Below are 22,360 nucleotides of genomic sequence, written 5' to 3' on the forward strand. Positions count from 1 at the left end.
TGTTAGAAAATTCATCTTTCATTGATTTGATTTACATGGTTATGTACATGTTACAAACATCTGAAAAAGACCAAAAAAAAGAAAAGGGATGACTATGATCAACCTCCAGCAAGCTTTTGCTATCCGGGGTGACACCTTAAGAAATAAGTACTCAGAATTAGTAAAAAGGAAAATTTACAATTCTATAACAAAAAGCTAATACCCTAATTCTTAGACATCAGTATCGCAAAATTGTCCATCCATTCTGTTCTGAACAGCTTTCACGGCGGCTACTCTAGCCGCCGTGGCAGCCCTGTTAGCAGCTATCACTGCTTTGTTCACCTCATCGTCGACGCGCCTAAGGTTAATCGCGGTATCGGCCGTTTTCCTTGCAGCCTGCAATTAGAGAAACACATAGATAAGGAAAAAAAACAGCAAGTTTATTTGGAGGGAAACAGCAGGACGATTGAATGAATTGAATACCTGAAGTGCTCGAAGGACGGCATCAGAGTGTGGTGGCAGAGGATGCTTGAGGCTGCCAGCATCCCATTCACCGCATCTCCGGTCGGCATTTCGAAAGGTGTAAGTTCCGATACCTTGCCTGCGTCCCTCATGCCATGCTCCTTCATAGCAGTGTCCATTGGCAAAGTAGTATACACCAAATCCATGGATTTTGTCTCCAAAATACTCCCCTGCATACCTATCCCCATTTCTACACAAGGATAGAAATTGTCAAAATTCTATACAATTAAGAAAAAAAGCAGAGCAGTGAGAACAAGAAAGTTACCTAAAATGGTAACAACCGAGTCCATGCTTGACACCATAGTTGAATTGGCCAATGTAACAGCTGCCATCAGCACAAGTCTGAACACCAACACCATGGCTCTGACCGTTACACCACTCTCCGGCATAAGAATCGCCGGTGTAGAATCTGTAGACACCAAAGCCATGCCTCAAGCCTTGTCTATACTTGCCCCTGTAACGGCTCCCACGCGCCCAGCTTTCAATCCCGTAACCGTCGTAACGGCCATCCACCCAGTCGCCCTCATACCTGCCGTTCACGAAGTAGTTATAAACCCCACTGCCGTTGCACTTCCCCATGTGAAACTCCCCCTCGTAGAAATCCCCATTGCTGTAGAACTCTACCCCTTCCCGAACTATCTTCTTCTTCTTCTTGCTGTTCTTGATGCTCTCTTTTCCTCTTTTCCCTGTTTCCCCTATGAACCACTGAACCGGTTTCGAACAACCTTCCGGGGATTTCGACAACCCTAACCGCTTCACGCTCTCCTCCCACGACTGCTTCAGACCTGAAAAGGAACGGTTTATCAGCCTCTTGTTCTTCGATACCAAGTAAAGCGCCACCGCGATGAAGATCAGAGCTCCAAGCACGTTCTCCGAGGTTGGGATCTCGTAGAAGAAGAAGTAGAACACGTACAGGAACACCGAGCACGCCGCCAGGAACCCCACAGACGCAACCGCCAGGGCCTGGGTGGACAGTCGCCGTCGCCCTAGCCCAGGCCCGCCCGCCCTGGGCTTCGTGCTCTTCTTCTTCTCGTCTTCGTCGTCGTCGTCGTGGTGGTGTTCTTGGAGGAGGAGGTCTTCTTCGTTCACGGAGGAGAGGCTCTGGATGGAGGATCGGATGGTGGGGGAAGATCGGAGGAGCGACGATTGGGTTCGGGTGAGCTTCGCCTGGCTCTTCTGAGGCGCCGTTTCCATTTTTTTCCCCTTCTTCTTCTTTTTGGTGGGTGGGTCCCACGCTCTCTCTCTCTCTCACTCACTCACTCACTCAGACTCCAGAATCCGATCAAATCAATCAAATCAAAAATCAATCTTGGCCGTTGGATCTTCTTCTCACTGGCGTCTCCGGTACCGGGATATTCTTATGACGATGGGCCTCCTGCTCTCAGCCGCGGGCAACATTTCACGGCGGCCACACCCACACACAAAGACACTCGCTAACGTAAAAAGCTGGAATTCAGAATAAAAAATTTTCAAATATCAACTTTCTTCTCTTTCTTTATTTTAATTTATGTTTTTTTTTAATAAATAGTTGGGGAAATGGGGAAATTGAGTTGCTTGGAAGGTGGGAGTGAAGGTTAGGAGTAAAAACGAAGGGGGCGTGAGATGTGTGGGTTGGTGTATTTATGGGGCGATACAAGGGGACTCAGGTTGAAATTGAGCCGTTGGATTCTCATGATTCTGGACATGCCTTGGTGGCCGTTGGATTAATCGAGGTCCCCGGTCTTGACGGGGAGATGTGGTCGTCGGATCTTAGATTTATTCGATGCCGTGCCTTTTCGCTTTACTCACTGTACCAGGCCGGCACGTGCCGTCACACTCTTTTTTATATTTATATATTTTTTAAATATTAATATGGTTGGGAATAATCTTTTTAGCATGCGACTCGTTCATTGTTTTATTAATCTCAACATTATTCATCGCAAACAAGTTAAAAGCTAGTGAAGGTTCTCTTTTAGAATCATACAAGAGAAATTTCCATTTTGGTTAGTAATGGAATTTGCATGCCTTGGCGCCTCTTTATCTGTATGGTTTATATTATCATCCAGATTCTTTTTTTGAAAAAAAAGCATCATTTTTTTTTGTATTCAACTACTATTCATATCAATACAAGGGACCAAATATCAAGTTGTGTGTTTCTTCTACTTCTCTGGATGAATAATAGATATTTTTCTCCTTCTTGTTTGCTCAATTTTTGTCAAATACTCAGGATGATCAATATGATTATACTTTCAACCACAATTATCAAAATCGAATAGGAAATCTACTAGTCAAAATATTGTAAGATTAGTTCAATCAGCTGATCATTTATTGAACTGGATGCATGTTATATGTAATTAACAATTTAATTGCCTGTTAGAAAATAACTTAATTGTAATTAAAATGTTATATATCTTGGTGTTTTGTGGGACATGATGATCAAGTCGTATTTTTATTACTTATTTCTTCTATAATACATTAAATGCAAAAATAAATATTAAAAATATTAACTTTAAAGGAAATAGATTTTCTCTCCAAGCGGTTCAACCATATAACACGTTTGTTTAGGATTGACTTGATGAAAACAAACATTAATAAAATTTTTATTTTTAATGCAAAAATTATATAAGAACTTCTATATCTATATTATATATAATTCATAAAAAATATTATTTCTAAAATTTTAAAGTCGATACATCATAATTAAATTACAAAACACTTACCATCTTAATTTTATTTTTATTATTTTTACACATATATAATAAAAATAAACAAGTGAATTAACATGCAAATAACACCAAATCAGATACAAGACAAAGTAAGGAGATCTATAATATAAGAGAGAGAACAAGTTACATTCATCCATTCATGTCATTATTTGCTTTTTATGTAGAAGCCAAATGTATTCCTCCTTCGTTTATGTAATGTATAATTCTAATGATAATCAAGTTCAATGTTTTCTACTGTGCTATTCAACCAAAGGTAAAGGTAGAAAGGCATGGCTGAACATTCCGAATGAAACATAAGTGGGTGCATGCATTGAACATTATTACTAATTAACTATTTATTTATAATCTGTATAGTTGGCTATTTGTTCTTATCCCCTCTTTAATTTTCATCATTTAAATAAATGAAATTCTTTTGTTACTTCCTCATGTGCGACGACGGTGAAATCACTCAAATCAGTACATGTTTAATTAATTTAAATTCGTGTAATAATCGATTGACGTCAACCAAACAAGGTGGTGAATGTGTTGGATTATTATTCTTCCTATCACATGAATTAATTTCCTTCTTTAATTTATTAATGTGCCGTTTGGACATTGAAAAAAAAAATTGCTTAGTCAATTATTGTACATCACTAATTTATCATCCTTCAATCATTTACCATTTTATATATTTTTTCGGTGAATAACATTGATGTTACTAAGTCAATTATGCCAAGCAATGACTAACATACACAAATCATTTGGGAATTTCAGCTACTTTATTATGTGCAGCTAGCAACCAGAATTGAAAAGACGTGACTTGATTTAATTTCTTCATCAAGAATTGTAAATGGCAATTTTTAAAATCATGATTAATTAGGTTTAGAAATGAATCTCATTTTAAGATATGAACGAAAAAAGTTCAACCGTAAAAAAAAACAAAATTTCTTTAGTTTTTGTAATGTCTTTGATAGGAGTCTTTTTGTCAATTCAATGTCTCAAAGACTTTCTGTTATTTTCAAGGTTTTGAAAATTGAATTGGTCAAAAAATTGATAAAATATTAAAATAACTAATTTAATAGTTAAATCAAAATTTAACTAATTTAATTTAAAAAATTATTAAAAATTTTATTTTTAAAAATAAAAATTTATAATTAACAACAATAAAAAACACAAACTTTAATAATATATATATATATATGTTACATCATTCCTTACGATTGTCATCCCTAAGAAGTAAGAACCGATTATTATTTTTCTGATTGGAGGATATTCAACTTTCAGTTCTTGATGATGATATTCTTTTTTTCATGTTTCATCAACTTGCCTGCAATATAGCTAGCTCAAAGCGCACTAAATAATTAACGCACATTAAATGCATTTAAACAACAATTACTATTAATTAACAAAGATCTATAGTAGTACTTGTTGCTACCTTCCTCTGACTTGGGATTAATTCAGACAAATTTTCTTTTCAAATAAAATATATTAATACTTTGTTGAAATTAGATGGTGCTTTCTCATAAAGAAAAAGTACGTGTGTTAATAATTCCTAACTTAAGAGAATGCCATTAATTACGTTAGTTCTTTAGCAAATGTTTCCATTATAAGTGATTGATTCACTTGGTATCTTTACACTCCTAATTTTAGGTTCTTGAAAAATTGAATTACGATAATAGCAACAAAGAAATAAACAGTAATATTAAAGAGACAAAAAATAGTCAAATTTTATCTTATTTAATATTTATTAATTAAAATTTTTATTTATATTAATTATAATTAATAAATATTAAATAAAATAAATTCTGACCAATTAAGCTATTTTAAAATATAGTGCAAATCAACCTCTAAAAAATTAAATGGTAATGCTAGAGAGACAAAAAAAATAGGCAGAACTTATCTTATTTAACATTTAAATATTACAGCAATTAATGAAAATAAAATAAGATAAATTCTGGTTAATTTTTAACTAATTCTTTTTTTTATCAAATATTTTCATAAATTCAATTACTCCTAAAATGTTACAATACTAGTTCTAATTATCACCAAACACAAGTTTGCAAGTGGTTCAAGGTTAACCATAATTATTACTCACTGAGCATTTGAGAATTGTACATTAATGGCTAGCCAATAGAAAGCATAGCTACAAACCATAAATTAATTATCTTTATTTTTATTTCTTTTTTTTTCTTTTGTGTGGTCAATTTGTGAGAACTCTTTTTCATAGAGTTTGAGGCTTTGAGCCATTATAGAAAAATAATTGAAATACCCTACCATATCCAAAATAAGTATTTTAAGCTTTAAAATAGGATTTTTTTTTTTATCAAAGATAGGGAGACTCGAATCTGCGACCTCTTAGATAAGTATGGAGAGACTAGGCTAAGGATTCGATGGTCCCAAAATGTTTAGACCATTAAATGGTCCCAGAACAAAACATGTTTTTTAAGTTTTTTAACAATTGCTAAATAGTCATTTTCTAATTTTAATTACAAATTAACTCCATATATTTTATTTAATTATAAAAATTATTTTTTTATTTTATAAATTATTATTTTATCATTCATTTATTATGTTTATTAACAATAAAAAATAAAAACAATAACAAATTAGATCTTCCATTGATCGTAATAAACTTTTTGGCAATCCCAATCGGTTAAAAGTTTATCTTTGAAATCGTGTTTCTTAGAAAATCAATGGATTGGATTAACGAAACAATCGATTGAATTTCAGGTTTCCCATAACTCAATCGATTGGACTACAGGTTATCACAAAACAATCGATTGAAAATTGTAAGGCAGTATGGTTTTCGCAAAAATCAATCGATTGGTCATATTACCCAATCGATTGAACGATGACTAGAAGGTGGGTTTTTTATAATTCAATCGAATTGTTTATATTACTCAATCGATTGAAGGCTTCAAAGCAATTTGAGGTCTCACAATTCAATCGATTGGTTGTGTTACCCAATCGATTGAAGTCATCAAAGCAATATGGATTTGCCCAATTCAATCGATTGGTTACGCCGTTTTCAATTTTCTTATCGTTTTTATAAATTATTATCTTATTATTCATCTATCTTATCTTTAAAATTCTATCCTCAATTCTATCTTACGGTTGGATTCATTAGCAAATTAAGATTATTAGCTGTATTTTTTTTAGTAGTAACAATAACTACAAAAATGTATATCATATGAGTTGGAGCTAAATTAACTCGTACTAACCTTATTTATTGTCATTCACTTTCTCCTAATTCTTAGTATATTTATATATATAGTGTATTTCCTGGTTAAGTTAAGATCTTCCTCATGCTACCAATCATAGTAGATTGTTGTTAGTTTTCAAATTTACCTTACTTTCATATTATGCATTTGTAATATGGATCAACTTCCTTAAATATTTTAGCACTAGAAACGTATAAAAGCTACTTGCAATTTTAACATAAATACTAGTGGTAATTGATGACAAACAGAAGAAATATTTAAATACATCTCAATGAAAACACAAATCTAATCATCTAGAAGCACGACAATCTTATTTCTCTGCATCATTTTTTTATGACAACTGCATCATAGATCCTGTCAGCAACCTTCTCCACATATTCAAAGCAAACATACCTCCAATTGTTTTTGAAATACAAAAATCCAATAATTACCCCGAAACCAGTTGCAAAGCCAAAGGATACAATTGAGTAAAATAACACTTTCCCTAACTGGTCATTTTCCCTATCTTCATCTTCATAGCCTTCAAAGGTAGGAACATGATGAGGACCGGAACAATATTTTGGGAGTGGAGCTCCACAGAGATATTGGTTACCAGTGTAACTGAGTGGATCATTCAAGGTTTGAAATTGATTTTCAACTGGAATTGATCTTAAAAGGTTGTTGTATGATAAATTCAAGTAACTTAAAAAATTTAGGCCAATCATGCTTTTTGGAATAGCACCACTAAGATGGTTATGAGATAAGTCAATAGACTCTAATGACCTTATGTCTCCAATCCTTTCAGGAATCTGACAAATTATTGTAGGAGAAATTGAGTCCAACCAATTTTGTAAGGGAAGATATTCCAGTAGGAATTGATCCAGACAAGAAGTTATTTGACAAGTCCAAGTTGACTACACAAAACAAAGTCATATCAATGTAATCAAGTTCTCTTCCTTTGATGACTTGCTTCACACCCTTTTGGTTCCACCAATCGAAATCCCCCTTATATGAAAAAATATATGAAGTCATTACTGTAATATTGGCAATGCAATGAGGAATTGGGCCTACTAATTTATTTTCAACAAGGTCCAAGATTTGCAATGCATTAAATTGACAGAGGCTTGAAGGAATACCACCATATAACCAATTTCTTCTCATCTTAAGAAAATGGAGGTATGAAAATTCACTGCCATTTTAAGAAGGTATGAAACCTGACAGTTGATTCTCTCCAACATCTAATAATATCAAATTTTTCATATTTGACAAGAACGAAGGAAGTTTTTCTTGAAACTTGTTATTATTCAGATGTAGCCACTCCAATGATGAAAGATTTTAAATTGTGCTTGGAATTTTGCCAGATAACTTATTATTGGAAATATCAAATCTGGACAAGAATTTGAGATTCCCCCATGAACTTGGCAACAAACCATTCATGAAGTTATCGTTAAGGAGCAAGGACCTCAAGTTGGGTGTTTTGGGTTGAAGGCTTTTCGGAATGGATCCAATTATTTGATTACGAGACAGATCTAAGTACACGGGACTCATGACCTGAGGCCACGAATTTATTAATCCATTCATTGTGCCTTACAAGGAGTTTGAAGAAAGATGAAGCAAATTCAAATTTTTGAATTGACTCAGGTTTTGAGGAATAATACCACTCAAATTATTATAAAAAGAAACATAAGACGTAGATCCACAAATTTTGTAAAACTGAGCGGTATTGATCCATTTAAAAAGTTAATTGCAAGACTTAACTTTTTCAATTTTGTCAAATTTTCCATAGAAAAAGGAATGGGACCGGAGAATGAATTATATGACAAATCAACTTCTATCAAAATTTTAAATTGTCCCAACCAACTGGGCAAAAGATCACCGAATTTATTCACATTCAATTGCAGGTGCCATAAAGCATAGCCATTACAACTAGATAGAGTTCCTTTGTCATTGAAAGCCAATCTTTGACAATTGCTATCAGACAAATCCAAGTATTTTAGATGACATAAATTTCTCAAAATTGATGATAGAAAACCCTCTTCTATGATAGTGACTGTGAAATTATTCAGAAAAAGATCAACACGGACAAGACTCTTTAACTCGCCTAATCACGATGGAAGTGAATTAAAATGGTTGTTGGAAAGTCTAAGATGTGTGAGAAATGTCAAATTGCGTAAAGCATAATGAAGTGGACCATAAAGCTGATTACCCTCAAGATTTAACTCAACAAGGTTTTCAAGCTTCCCAAATGGTACTATTGAACTCAGGCTATTTTGACTGAAGTCAAGGGACCTAATGGAAGTCATATTCTGAAGAGTAGAAGGAAGTTCACCAGCAAAACCACAGCCCCTAAGAGATAGTATTTGAAGGTTATCAAAATGAGAAAATCATTGTGGCAGCCAAGTTAAATTAAGAGTAGAAGAAAGATAGAACTCTTTAATGGAGGTCAGGTTTCTCAAAGGATCAAGGACTGTAATTCTGTTGGAAGACAAATCCAGTTTGACAAGATTGTGAAGATTGACTAACCATGACGGCACAGAGTTTAGATCGTTGCCTGAGATGTCAAGGACTTTGATGGAAGTGGTATTCTAAAAAGCATGTAGGACTGATGAATGGTAATTAAAAAAATTCGACGCAAGACTAAGGAGTTGGAGACAAGTGAGATTTGTGAGAGGGAAAGATGACACTTTTGCAAAGTTACAGTAAGGTAGATATAAATGTAAGAGAGAAAGAAGCATGTTGAGTACCTTATACAGATTCATGGGGAGATCCATATCTTTCAAACCAAGATATTGTAATGAGAAAAGTGGAGCAAGCCAAGTACTTGCAGTAAGGTTGGTGAAAGTGAAATCATCGAGATAAAAGAGCACGCAAGTTAGTGAGGTTGCTAATACTACTGCTGGAAATGGGAATAGCGTCGCCTTCTCCTCCTTGTAAAGAAAGATAGCATAGGCGTTGCATAGAACCAAGGAATTCTGGAACGGCATGGATATGAAGTCTAGAAAGATCCAAATAAGTCAAATGTCGAAGTTTTGACAGATATGAATTAACATCTTTCAAAGCATCCATCACATGGGGCAAATATCATCAACATCAGACAGTAGTGGTTCTAAATTTGAATCAGTGAAGGAATCCGAACATGGATCGTTGAGTGAGATTATCGCAGGCTATGCCTTCTCATTCACAGCAGTCACCATCACCTTCCCAAGATTGAAGTTGTGGTTTCGAATAAATAAGATCTTCATCATCAAAAAAGTTCAAATATCTTTTGAAATTAAGGAGAGCCTGTCTTTCTGGCTAAAAGCAGGCATAGGAAGCTCCAATTTGAGTGATGAGTAGCACCACCACAACCAGAGCAGTAGTGTTGCTGGAGTATTCTTTTCCTCTCATTCTTCACCAAGGAATTCAAACAAGTTAAGAAGGAAGCGATGCTCAAGGGTTTTTCCTCTGACTCTTTACTTTCAACAAGAGCCTAAAAGGCAAAGATATGTATGTAGTAGTGTTTGGTATAGAAAAAGAACTCCTCCAGCCTCCACATTTATAGCGTGTCTAACTCTCACCAAAATCGTCATTGCATGTGCAAGGAAATTTCTTAGAAATTTCATTGTCCACATTCATAGTGTGTCTAACTCTCACCAAAATCGTCATTGAATGTGCGAGGAAATTTCCTAGAAATTTCCTTGCAATGAGTCAACGACACAAGCGGCGCTAGCTTAGGACTTGTAGTTTTCTAAAGAAAAGTCTTTCTAATTTACAATGTGCTTTCCAGCTAGTATCCCTCACACTACATTAGTGCTTACCAGCTAGTATCTCTCACAGACGTGTTCGAGCACGTCCCTGGCCTCTAGGACATAGCTCGCGCAATCCAATTCAAAGGAACAATAGGCAGCATCCTCTTGGGCGTCTCTCATCTGGGACGTCCTTCATGTTTGGGAAATGCATGGATCCCCCTGGCTCTTGGGACGTGGCTCACGCTGACACAATTAAGTAAAGACCTTTGTTGCTATAATCCACTAGAATTGATTCCTTGCTGAATTTTTCAGTTTTGGAAGGTTTTAAGATTTGAGAAGTAAGTTCTTGGTCTACGAATGTTATATTTTTCGTAACTGAGATGTTGCCCTGATAACCACAAGGATGATAGTTCTCAGTGGTTAAAGGACTGACATTGTGATTCTTCTGACCCAGGAGTGAACATATAGTGGGGTGTTTTATTTTATTCATTATTTCTGTTTTGATGGAGCTACAGAATTTGGGGTTTATTTATTGGATAATTCTATGATGAAGAGATTTTTGAGTGGAGAGAATAAAGAGGAGTGTATAGATTTATTTTTAAAAAATAAAATGGCACATTCTCCTAGATAGCTATCTATCTATCTATGAGAGTGTATTTTCATCTTTTTACCATAGCATGCACTTTATTTATTTGTTTAATTATTTATTATCTTGTTTGCAATTAGATTTTTTTTTTTGGGTTGGATGGGGGTTGGCAATAGATATTGTGGTGTATTTATTTATCTATTGATTATTGTTAGCAATGTAACGGAGAAATGTGGATCTAGGAAGAATCTTATATGTTTTGTTTCTGTTGTGTGTTATTTGGTTGTAGCTTGAGGAAGGAGGAAGGCAAGGGGGAATTTGAGGTTGTTTCCACCTGCGGATCGTCCAACATTGGAGTTTCACCTCCACACGATGATGCAGGAAATAGCTGCATCATTGCTTATGGAATTTGAGAAATGGATGCTACAGGCGGAGTCTTTTGGAACCATTCTCAAGACACCACTGGATTCTCATGCCGGTCTCAGCTCAGAGGAGATCCATGTTTAGGTGTTTTAATTTTGTATTTTTGTTCATTTTTAGTGGTGTTATTTATATTTGATAGTGGACACTTTTTTCCTTTCTTTACCCTCTCTACTTGTTTTGTGGTTCAGTTTGATTGATCTTTGGTAATTTGTGGAAACGCAGGTTATCAAAGCCAAAAAGCGGAGACTTGAACGTACACAGAAGATAATCGGTGACTACTGCTTGCTGGCTGGATCCCCAGTTGATGCTAATGCTCATTATTCTACGGCATTGGAGCTTTGTAGGTTGACTGGGGATTACTTCTGATATGCTGGAGCATTGGAGGATAGAATAATGAGCATTAACATCAACTGGGGATCCAGCCAGCAAGCAATAGTCACTGATTGTCTTCTGTGCACGTTCAAGTCTCCACTTTTTGGCCTTGATAACCTGCGTTTCCACAAATTACTAAAGATCAATCAAACTGAACTACAAAACAAGTAGAGAGGGTAAAGAAAGGGAAAAAGTGTCCACTATTAAATAACACCACTAAAAATGAACAAAAATACAAAATCAGAACACCTAAACATGGACCTCCTCTGAGCTGAGACCGGCTTGAGAATCCAGTGGTGTCTTGAGAATGGTTCCAGAAGACTCCGCCTGTAGCACCCATTTCTCAAATTACATAAGCAGTGATGCAGCTATTTTCTGCATCATCGTGTGGAGGTGAAACTCCAACGTTGGATGATCCGCAGGTGGAAACAACCTCAAATTCCCCCTTGCCTTCCTCCTTCCTCAAGCTACAACCAAATAACACACAAAAGAAACAAAACATATAAGATTCTTCCTAGATCCACATTTTTTCGTTACATTGCTAACAATAATCAATAGATAAGCAAATACACCACAATATCTATTGCCAACCCACCTCTCCAACCCAAAAAAAAAAAAAAATCTAATTGAAAATAAGATAATAAATAATTAAACAAATAAATAAAGTGCATGCTATGGTAAAAAGATGAAGATTCACTCTCATAGATAGATAGATAGCTATCTAGGAGACTGTATCATTTTATTTTTTAAAAATAAATCTATACACTCCTTTTTATTCTCTCCACTCAAAAATCTCTTCATCATAGAATTATCCAATAAATAAACTCCAAATTCTGTAGCTCCATCAAAACAGAAATAATGAATAAAACAAAACACCCCACTAAATGTTCACTCCTGAGTCAGAAGAATCACAATGTCAGTTCTTTAACCACTGAGAACTATCGTCCTTGTGGTTATCAGGGCAACATCTCAGTCACGAAAAATATAATAATCGTAGACCAAGAACTTACTTCTCAAATCTCAAAACCTTCCAAAACTGAAAAAATTCAGCAAGGAATCAATCCTAGTGAATTATAGCAACAAAAGTCTTTACTTAATTGTGTCAGCATGAGCCACGTCCCAAGAGCCAAGGGGATCCATGCATTGCCCAAATATGAAGAATGTCCCAGATGAGAGACGCCCAAGAGGACGCTGCTTGGCCTATTATTCCCTTGAATTGGACGACGCGAGCCACGTCCGAGAGGCCAGGGACGTGCTCGAACACGTCTGTGAGAGATACTAGCTGGTAACCACTAAGCAATGTAGTGTGAGGGATACTAGCTAGAAAGTACATTGTAAATTAGAAAGACTTTTCTTTAGAAAACTCCAAGTCCTAAGCTAGCGCCGCTTGTGTCGTTGACTCGTTGCAATGAAATTTCTAGGAAATTTCCTCGCACATTCAATGACGATTTTGGTGAGAGTTAGACACACTATGAATGTGGACAATGAAATTTCTAAGAAATTTCCTCGCACATGCACTAACGATTTTGGTGAGAGTTAGACACACTATAAATGTGGAGGTTGGAGGAGTTCTTTTTCTATACCAAACACTACTACATACATATCTTTGCCTTTTAGGCTCTTGTTGAAAGTAAAGAGTCCGAGAAAAAACCCTTGAGCATAGCTTCTTTCTTAACTTGTTTGAATTCCTTGGTGAAAAATGAAAGGAAAAGAATACTCTAGCAACACTACTGCTCTTACTGTGGTTGTGGTGGTGCTACTTATCACTCAAATTAGAGCTTCCTATGCCTGCTTTTAGCCAGAAAGACAGGCTCTCCTTAATTTCAAAGGATGTTTGAACTTTTTTTATGATGAGGATCCTATTTATTTGGAACCACAACTTCAATCTTGGGAAGGCGATGATGACTGCTGTGAATGGGAAGGCATAGCCTACAATAATCTCACTCGACATGTTGTCATGCTTGATCTCAACGATTCCTGTTCGGATTCTTTCACTGATTCAAATTTAGAACCACTGCTGCCTGATGTTGATGATATTTGTCCCTGTGATGGATGCTTTAAAAGATGTTAATCCATATCTGTCTGAACTTCAACATTTGACTTATTTGGATCTTTCTAGACTTTATATCCATCCCATTCCAGAATTCCTTGGTTCTATGCAACGCCTACGCTATCTTTCTCTACAAGGAGGAGAAGGCGACGCTATTCCCATTCCCAGCAGCAGTATTAGCAACCTCACCAACTTGCGTGCTCTTTATCTCGATGATTTCACTTTCAAAAACCTTACTGCAAGTACTTGGCTTGCTCCACTTTCCTCATTACAATATCTTAACTTGAAAGATATGGATCTCCCCATGAATCTGTATAAGGTACTCAACATGCTTCCTTCTCTCTTACATTTATATCTATCTTACTATAACTTTGCAAAAGTGTCATATTTCCCTCTCACAAATCTCACTTGTCTCCAACTCCTCAGTCTTGCATCAAATTTGTTTAATTGCCATTCATCAGTCCTACATGCTTTTCAAAACACCACTTCCATCAAAGTCCTTGACATCTCAGGCAACGATCTAAACTCTGTACCTTCATGGTTAGTCAATCTTCACAATCTTGTCAAACTGGATTTGTCTTCCAACAGAATTACAGTCTTTGATCCTTTGAGAAACCTGACCTCCATTAAAGAGCTCCATCTTTCTTCTACTCTGAATTTAACTTGGCTGCCACAATAGTTTTCTCATTTTGATAACCTTCAAATACTATCTCTTAGGGGCTGTGGTTTTGCTGGTGAACTTCCTTCTACTCTTCAGAATATGACTTCCATTAGGTCCCTTGACTTCAGTCAAAACAGCCTGAGTTCAATAGTACCGTTGGGAAAGCTTGAAAACCTTGTTAAGTTAAATCTTGAGAGTAATCATCTTTATGGTCCACTTCATTATGCTTTACGCAATTTGACATTTCTCACACATCTTAGACTTTTCAACAACCACTTTAATTCACTTCCATTGTGGTTAGGCGAGTTAAAGAGTCTTGTCCGTGTTGATCTTTTTCTGAATAATTCCACAGTCACTACCATAGAAGAGGGTTTTCTGTCATCAATTTTGAAAAATTTTTATCATCTAAAATACTTGGATTTTTCCGGTAGCAATTGTCAAGGATTGGCTTTCAATGACAAAGGAACTCTATCTAGCTGTAATGGCTATGCTTTAGAGTACCTGCAATTGAATGTGAATAAATTCGGTGGTCTTTTGCCCAGTTAGTTGGGACAATTTAAAAATTTGATAGAAGTTGATTTGTCATATAATTCATTCTCCGGTCCCATTCCTTTTTCTATGAAAAATTTGACAAAATTGAGAAAGTTAAGTCTTGCAGTTAACTTTTTAAATTGATCAATACCGCTCAGTTTTGTAAAACTTGTGGATCTACGTCTTATGTTTCTTTTTTATAATAATTTGAGTGGTATTATTCCTCAAAACCTAGGTCAACTAAAAAATTTGAAGTTGTTTCATCTTTCTTCAAACTCCTTGCAAGGCACAATGAATGGATTAATAAATTCGTGGCCTCAGGTTATGAGCCTCGTGTACTTAGATCTGTCTTGTAATCGAATAACTGGATCCATTCCTGAAATCCTTCAACCCAGAACACCCAACTTGAGGTTCTTGCTTCTTAATGATAACTTTATGAATGGTTCGTTGCCAAGTTCATTGGGGAATCTCAAATTCTTGTTCAGATTTGATATTTCCAACAATAAGTTATCTGACAAAATTCCAAGCACAATTTGAAATCTTTCATCATTGGAGTGGCTGCATCTGAATAATAACAAGTTTCAAGGAAAACTTCCTTCGTTCTTGTCAAACATGAAAAACTTGATATTATTAGATGTTGGGGAGAATCAACGGTCAGATTTCATACCTTCTTGGAATGGCAGTGAATTTTCATACCTCCAATTTCTTAAGATGAGAAGAAATTGGTTATATAGTGGCATTCCTTCAATCCTCTGTCAATTTAATGCATTGCATATCTTGGACCTTGCTGAAAATAAATTAATAGGCCCAATTCCTCATTGCATTGCCAATATTACAGGAATAACTTCATATATTTCTTCATATAAGGGGAATTTGGATTGGTAGAACCAAGAGGGTATGAAGCAAGTCATCAAAGAAAGAGAACTTGATTACATTGATATGACTTTGTTTTGTGTAGTCAACTTGGACTTGTCAAATAACTTCTTATCTGGATCAATTCCTACTGGAATATCTTTCCTTTCAAAATTGGTTGGACTCAATTTCTTTTAAAATAATTTGTCAGGCAAGATTCCTGAAAGGATTGGAGACATGAGGTCATTAGAGTCTATTGACTTGTCTCATAACCATCTTAGTGGTGCTATTCCAAGAAACATGATTGACTTAAATTTGTTAAGTCACTTGAATTTATCATACAACAACCTTTCAGGATCAATTCCAATTGAAAATCAATTTCAAACCTTGAACGATCCACTCAGCTACACTAGTAACCAATATCTCAGTGGAGCTCCACTCCCAAAATATTATCCCGGTGATGGTCCTCATCATGTTCCTACCTTTGAAGGCTATGAAGATGAAGATAGGAAAAATGACCAGCTAGAAAAAGCATTTTTTTACTCAATTGTATCCATTGGCTTTGTAACTGGTTTCTGGGGTAATTATTGAGTTTTTGTATTTCAAAAACAATTGGAGGTATGCTTGCTTTGGATATGTGGAGAAGGTTGCTGACAGGATCTATAATGTAGTTGTCATATTGAAGAAAATGATGCAGAGGAATAAAATTGTCGTGCTTCTAGATGACTAGATTTATGTTTTCATTGAGATGTATTTAAATATTTCTTCTGTTTTTTATCAATTACCACTAGCATTTATGTTAAAATTACAAGTAGCTTTTATACGTTTTTAGTGCTAAAATATTTAAGGAAGTTGATCCATATTACAAATGCATAATATGAAAGTGAGGTAAATTTAAAAACTAACAACAATCTACTATGATTGGTAGCATGAGGAGGATCTTAACTTAACTAGGAAATACACTATATATATAAATATACCAAGAATCAGGAGAAAGTGAATGGCAATAAATGAGGTTAGTACAAGTTAATTTAGCCCCAAGTCATACGATATACATTCTGTAGTTATTGCTACTACTAAAAAAATACAGCTAATAATCTTAATTTACTAATGAATCCAATCGTAAGATAGAATTGAAGATAGAATTTTAAAGATAAGATAGATGAATAATAAGATAATAATTTATAAAAACGATAAGAAAATTGAAAACGGCGTAGTACACAATTCAATCGATTGGGTAACAAAACCAATCGATTGAATTGGGCAAATCCATATTGCTTTAATGACTTCAATCGATTGGGTAATACAACCAATCGATTGAATTGACCCAATTGATTGAATTGTGAGACCTCAAGTTGCTTTGAAGCTTTCAATCGATTGAGTAATATAAACAATCGATTGAATTATAAAAAACCCACCTTCTAGTCATCGTTCAATCGATTGGGTAATATAAACAATCGATTGATTTTTGCGAAAACCATAGTGCCTTACAATTTTCAATCGATTGTTTTGTGATAACCTGTAGTCCAATCGATTGAGTTATGAGAAACCTGAAATTCAATCGATTGTTTTGTTAATCCAATCGATTGATTTTCTAAGAAACACGATTTCACAGCCCTGGACGAATGTCATGGATCAAAGATAAACTTTTAACCGATTGGGATCGCCAAAAAGTTTATTACGATCAATGGAAGATTTAATTCGTTATTATTTTTGTTTTTTATTGTTAATAAACATAATAGATGAATGATAAAACAATAATTTATAAAATAAAAAATAATTTTTATAATTAAATAAAATATATGGGGTTAATTTGTAATTAAAATTAGAAAAGGACTATTTAGCAGTTGTTAAAAAACTTAAAAAACATGTTTTGTTCTGAGACCATTTAATGGTCTAAACGTTCTGGGACCATCGAATCCTTAGCCGAGAGACTATATCATTTGAACTATAACTCATTGGCGCTTTAAATATAGGACTTGAATGAAAAGAAATGATTAAAAATATTTTAATTTAAATAACTTTACTTAAATATTGCAAAATCATTTTATTATTAGTCAGAAGAAAAAAAAGTATAGTTATATTTTTATTCTCACGCTTTTCACGAATTAATTTAGGTTTAGATTTTTTTTTAAAAGTTGTTTATTCGAAATCAAATAGAATATATCCCTTTCTTTCAATTATATATTGTCAAAATTTCATTATCTTACGGAAAAAAAAAAGAAAATCTCAGTAACTAATTAAGCTTAACTCTTATTAAATTCGGTAGATATAATTTAGTAAATATTTTGCTTTTCAAAATTTGTTTATTAAAACTAATTTTTTTAAAGATATTTTTTCAAAAAATCATGTAACGTAAATACGCCAAAACGAAAATCGTTTCAGCAATAAGCCAAATCATATTTTTATATAATTCGAACCAGGCTGGTTCGAATTCCATTTCTACATAATTCGAACCAGCTTGGTTCGAATTATACACAAACACATGCATACACGTAATTCGAACCAGCTTGGTTCGAATTACACACAAACACACGCACACACTAATTCGAACTAGCTTGATTCGAATTACACACAGTAATTCATTGTATAATTCGAATTATGATGTTAAAAAATTAATAATTTATTTAAAAAAATTTATTAAAAAAATTAATAATTTAAAAATTAAAAAATATATATTTAGAATTCGAACCAGCATGGTTCGAATTATATAAAAATATGATTTGGCTTATTACTGAAACGATTTTCGTTTTGGCGTATTTACGTTACATGATTCTTGACTTGGCTTATTATGATTTTTTACCCTATATCTTATATTTGATATTTAATCTAATCCATAAATATAACTGATCTAAATTTAAAAAATATAAATATTAAATCTGGTAATTTTAATATGGATCAGATCAAAATTTTAGTCATATTCAATTTGCTGTGCAAATAGCCTAATACAAGTGGATCTCAAAGTCATGTTTGATATTATTATTTTAATCTTTTTTTCTCCTACTCCTTATCTTGCAATTACAGTGGGCCAGACCTAAGCCGCAAATTGAGTATACCTCATTATGAGATTGATACTTGTGGGCCTAAACTTACATAAAAAAAATCATGAAATTTAATTGTTATCTACACGGGAGAAAAGAAAATTAGAGCATGATCAGCAATTTTTGTATGGCATGAATGCCACAAGGAAAAAGATAATAAATAAGCAAATATAAAATTCAGTGGTTATAATAATAGAGTAGAAGCTTGTGATAATCAAACATTGCTGATCCTCATCGTGTCTTCCCATACCAAGTACAAACAAGAAACCAAGATAATTTAAATCGAAATGGGCCTAAGGTATAGAGCATAGCACATGTATAACCACTTTGTCTCTTAAATGGGCCCAAAAGGTGGGCCTGACAAGGCTATAGTTTTATAGTTTACCTTGATCCTCATTCTCTTTTTTCAGATCGATTCACAAAGATTTAGTGCAATCCCTTAACTGATAATGATTCTACTACCCTAATTAAGTGATGACCCAAAAAGAATAAGTAAATGGAAGAGTTAAGGTATTGTCAAATCATTGCAGATACATTGGTTGCAGGCATTAATCCCTGTATAAAACACTATATATGATTCAGACTGCACTCAAATTTAAGTCTTCTCAAGCAATTTATATGTAAATAATCTCTATTTCATTGTCCTTTCATTTTCATTCTTCCTAACTATGATTCATCACTAGGTCAGTATATGTCTAATTATTGCATCCTAATAATTGACAATTTAGTTTTTTCTTCCTTTTTTTTTCTTCCTTGTATAATACATTTTATATACATTACTAAATTGTATGATTTACCTATATTTAGGGCTATTGTTTTCTTCTAGCATGCACAAACTACAGACAAAAACAATTCATCCTTATCCATTAGTTTGTTCTTTTTCTTCTAGGCCCCATTACTACAATTCATCATTTGCTTTCCTCAATTAGGGTTTGGCAATCATTTCTTTGAATCAATATTCAACTCATAATAACTTGAACTAATTCCCTCAGATCTACCTGCCATTTGAATAATATGTTCAGATCTTAATATTAATTAGTATGCCATAGTTCAAAATAAATTTGCCAATACCCCAATATCAAAATATCATCATCCATATTATTATTTATTCCCTACATTACATCCAAAACAAGGGGGGAAAAGGCTTGGGGGCAGGGGATAAGATCCATGAAAACATGAAAAAGAATAAACTACCCCTAACCAAAAATGTTAGATGAACTCTGAACAACATGAATTACCAGCTTATGAGGACCTGTGACTAGATAGCCAAGCATATAATTCAATAAACCAGAAGACAGAAGTTACTACAACTCAACACTTTTGTAATGATTTCACATCACATTACTTGATCATGCAATAGGATCATTTTCTAAGCTTCTCCTTCATCCTCTTAACTGCAGCCTTCAGTGTTCCCTCATCCTTGCAGAAAGTAAACCTGACAAGATTCTTTCCGTCTTCTGGATCCAAGCAAAATGCGCTGACAGGAATCGCCACCACCCCAACCTCCTTAATTAGATACTCACAAAATGCTACATCGTTTTCCAGTCCGAAAGGCGTGTGATCTACAACCACAAAATAGGTTCCTCTTGATGGAAATACCTTAAAGCCAACAGATTCCAATCCTTCCACCAAAATAGCTCTCTTTTCCATGTAATCTCTCTTTAGCTCCACATAGTAAGACTCTGGTGCTCTAAGAGCTTCTGCNGTGCTATGGCCCACCCGATCTTCCATCCTGTTAAGGAGAATGTCTTTCCCAAGGAGTTCATAGTCACTGTCCTCTCAAACATGCCAGGTAATGAAGCGGGTGAAATATGCTCCATATCGAATGCCAACTTATCATAGACTTCATCACTAAAAACAAGAACATCATTCTCAATGCAAAGAGATGCAATGGAATCGAGTTCCTCTCGGGTGAACATCTTTCCGGTAGGATTGTGAGGAGTATTTATCATAATGGCACGAGTATTCTTCGACATGGCTGACTTCAATTCTTCGATTGGGACAGCAAATTCCGGAGGGCGCAAAGTGATGCATTTTATATTTGCACCAGCCATGGATAAAGTAGCTTCATAAGAATCATAAAAGGGAGCAAACACAATAACCTCATCGCCAGGGTTTATCAATCCTAATATAGTTGCAGCAATTGCTTCAGTGCACCCACATGTAACTGTAACTTCCTTTTCAGGGTCCACCACAAGTCCGCTATCTTTCTTAAATCTCTCAGCAATGGCAAGGTTCAGGTCCGGAATTCCATAGCCACGGGCATACTGATTTTTGCCATCCCTGATTGCCTGAATCGCTGCTTCCTTCACAAAATCTGGACCATCAAAGTTGGGAAATCCTTGACCAAGATTTATGGCTCCATGTTTGATTGCAAGACTACTCATTTGGGTGAAGATTGTTGTTTTGAACTTCTCTAAGCGCTTTGCAACCTAACAAACAAATACATAATTAGCAAGCATCAGATACAACAGCTGGCAGTGCTATCATTTTTATTTATTTACTTTTTGTATCTTTCATATTTTTGCAGGACAATCACCAATTTGACCCCTCAGCTATCAAAACACTGATAAATTAGTCCCTAATATGGTACTCAATACTGAGCTTTTTAGTGTTATCAAACGACCTTTTTTAGGGACTAATAACTAATTTATTAGCAATTTGTTGTTTAGGAACTAGTTTGTAAGAATGTTGATCTTTCACAAACTAATTTATCATAATTGAGAACCAAGTTGGGTTGGACTAGTGGTTAACTCACTAGTCCACATAAGTAAGTGTTGGAGGTTTGAATCCCGCCTTGTGTTTGCAGCAACCCATTGACTAGCGACAAACACTTAAATGGAACTCAGATCCGCAAACCAAACTTTTTTTTTTATCATAATTGAGATATCTTAAGAAAAATATAATATCTTTTAAGAGCTAAGTCATCAGCATTCTTCTTTTCCTGTTCCACATAAACCATGACTAGGTAGTTTACAAACAAGAAAACAAAGCCAAACTCTTCCCCCATTACAAGCTCTACTCAATCTACTAGGACATTGCATCTTGATTAGGAAGGTTTAACAAGCTAATCATAATAGCATCTTCCAACAAACTAAGTTGTACCAAATTACAAACTTTTTACCATAAAATTAAGCAATTCAGAAAGACACACAAAAGACCAATGCAAAGAAACACTGCATCATGATGTGAAATACAATTGCATCAAGGAAATCAAACTAGCTGAACAATTGGAGCAGATATAATAAAACGATCTGAAAAAGAAAAAGAAAAAAAAAAGAAGTGATAGGTGTAACCTGCAAAGGACGTTGGGTGGTGGTGGCGGTGGTGTGATTCTGAGTGGGAAGAGTGTCGGTGGACATGGTGGCAGCAAGAACGAAAGGCGATAACTTTGGGGAAGAAGGAGCAATAAGAGTGTGGAAATGCTTTGAAAAGCCAATGAATTTGGGAAAAGAAGAAGAAGGCGCAAATCTCATGGGTGGGTGAGTGCAGGTACAATGAACCTGCATACTAAATTACTGATTTTAATGGAATTTGATTCCAAATTTTGTTCATTGGTTTCCTACATCATTTCAGTGGACACTGGATGATGAATGATGATGATAGCTTTGGGGGTCAACTTCTTTTCCTTTCATCAAACTAATGCACTTTTTTTTTGGAGTACAATGGAAATGACATTTTGGACTTTTGACATAAATATACTTAGGCCCAAGTCCCCTCGGGAGTATACC

General features: G+C 34.8%; 2 protein-coding genes across 2 annotated transcripts; both read right to left on the bottom strand.

Moving 5' to 3' along the window:
* LOC107606078 lies at positions 1-2,116 on the bottom strand. Its single transcript, XM_016308041.2, has 3 exons — positions 767-2,116; positions 463-691; positions 1-375 (listed from the first exon to the last, which is right to left on the bottom strand). Exons 1-3 carry the CDS (start codon positions 1,693-1,695, stop codon positions 211-213), a joined length of 1,323 nt encoding a protein of 440 aa, XP_016163527.1. The 5' UTR covers positions 1,696-2,116; the 3' UTR covers positions 1-210.
* On the bottom strand, positions 19,698-22,252 carry LOC107606079 (probable N-succinyldiaminopimelate aminotransferase DapC; the record flags this gene model as incomplete). Its single annotated transcript, XM_016308042.2, is given in 3 exon segments — positions 19,698-20,333; positions 20,335-21,061; positions 21,926-22,252. Coding segments are annotated over 3 exon segments (1,282 nt in total), but the record flags the coding sequence as incomplete, so codon positions are not given.

Source organism: Arachis ipaensis, chromosome B07, assembly GCF_000816755.2.
Source record: "Arachis ipaensis cultivar K30076 chromosome B07, Araip1.1, whole genome shotgun sequence".
Classification (NCBI taxonomy): domain Eukaryota; kingdom Viridiplantae; phylum Streptophyta; class Magnoliopsida; order Fabales; family Fabaceae; genus Arachis; species Arachis ipaensis.

Excerpts from the sequence above, each read along its gene's own strand:
- LOC107606078 (XM_016308041.2), bottom strand. The coding sequence starts at position 1,695 with ATGGAAACGGCGCCTCAGAAGAGCCAGGCGAAGCTCACCCGAACCCAA. Across the intron at positions 692-766 it reads CTCGGTTGTTACCATTTTAG|AAATGGGGATAGGTATGCAG; the intron begins GTAACTTTCTTG and ends ATCCTTGTGTAG. Across the intron at positions 376-462 it reads CCGTCCTTCGAGCACTTCAG|GCTGCAAGGAAAACGGCCGA; the intron begins GTATTCAATTCA and ends CTCTAATTGCAG.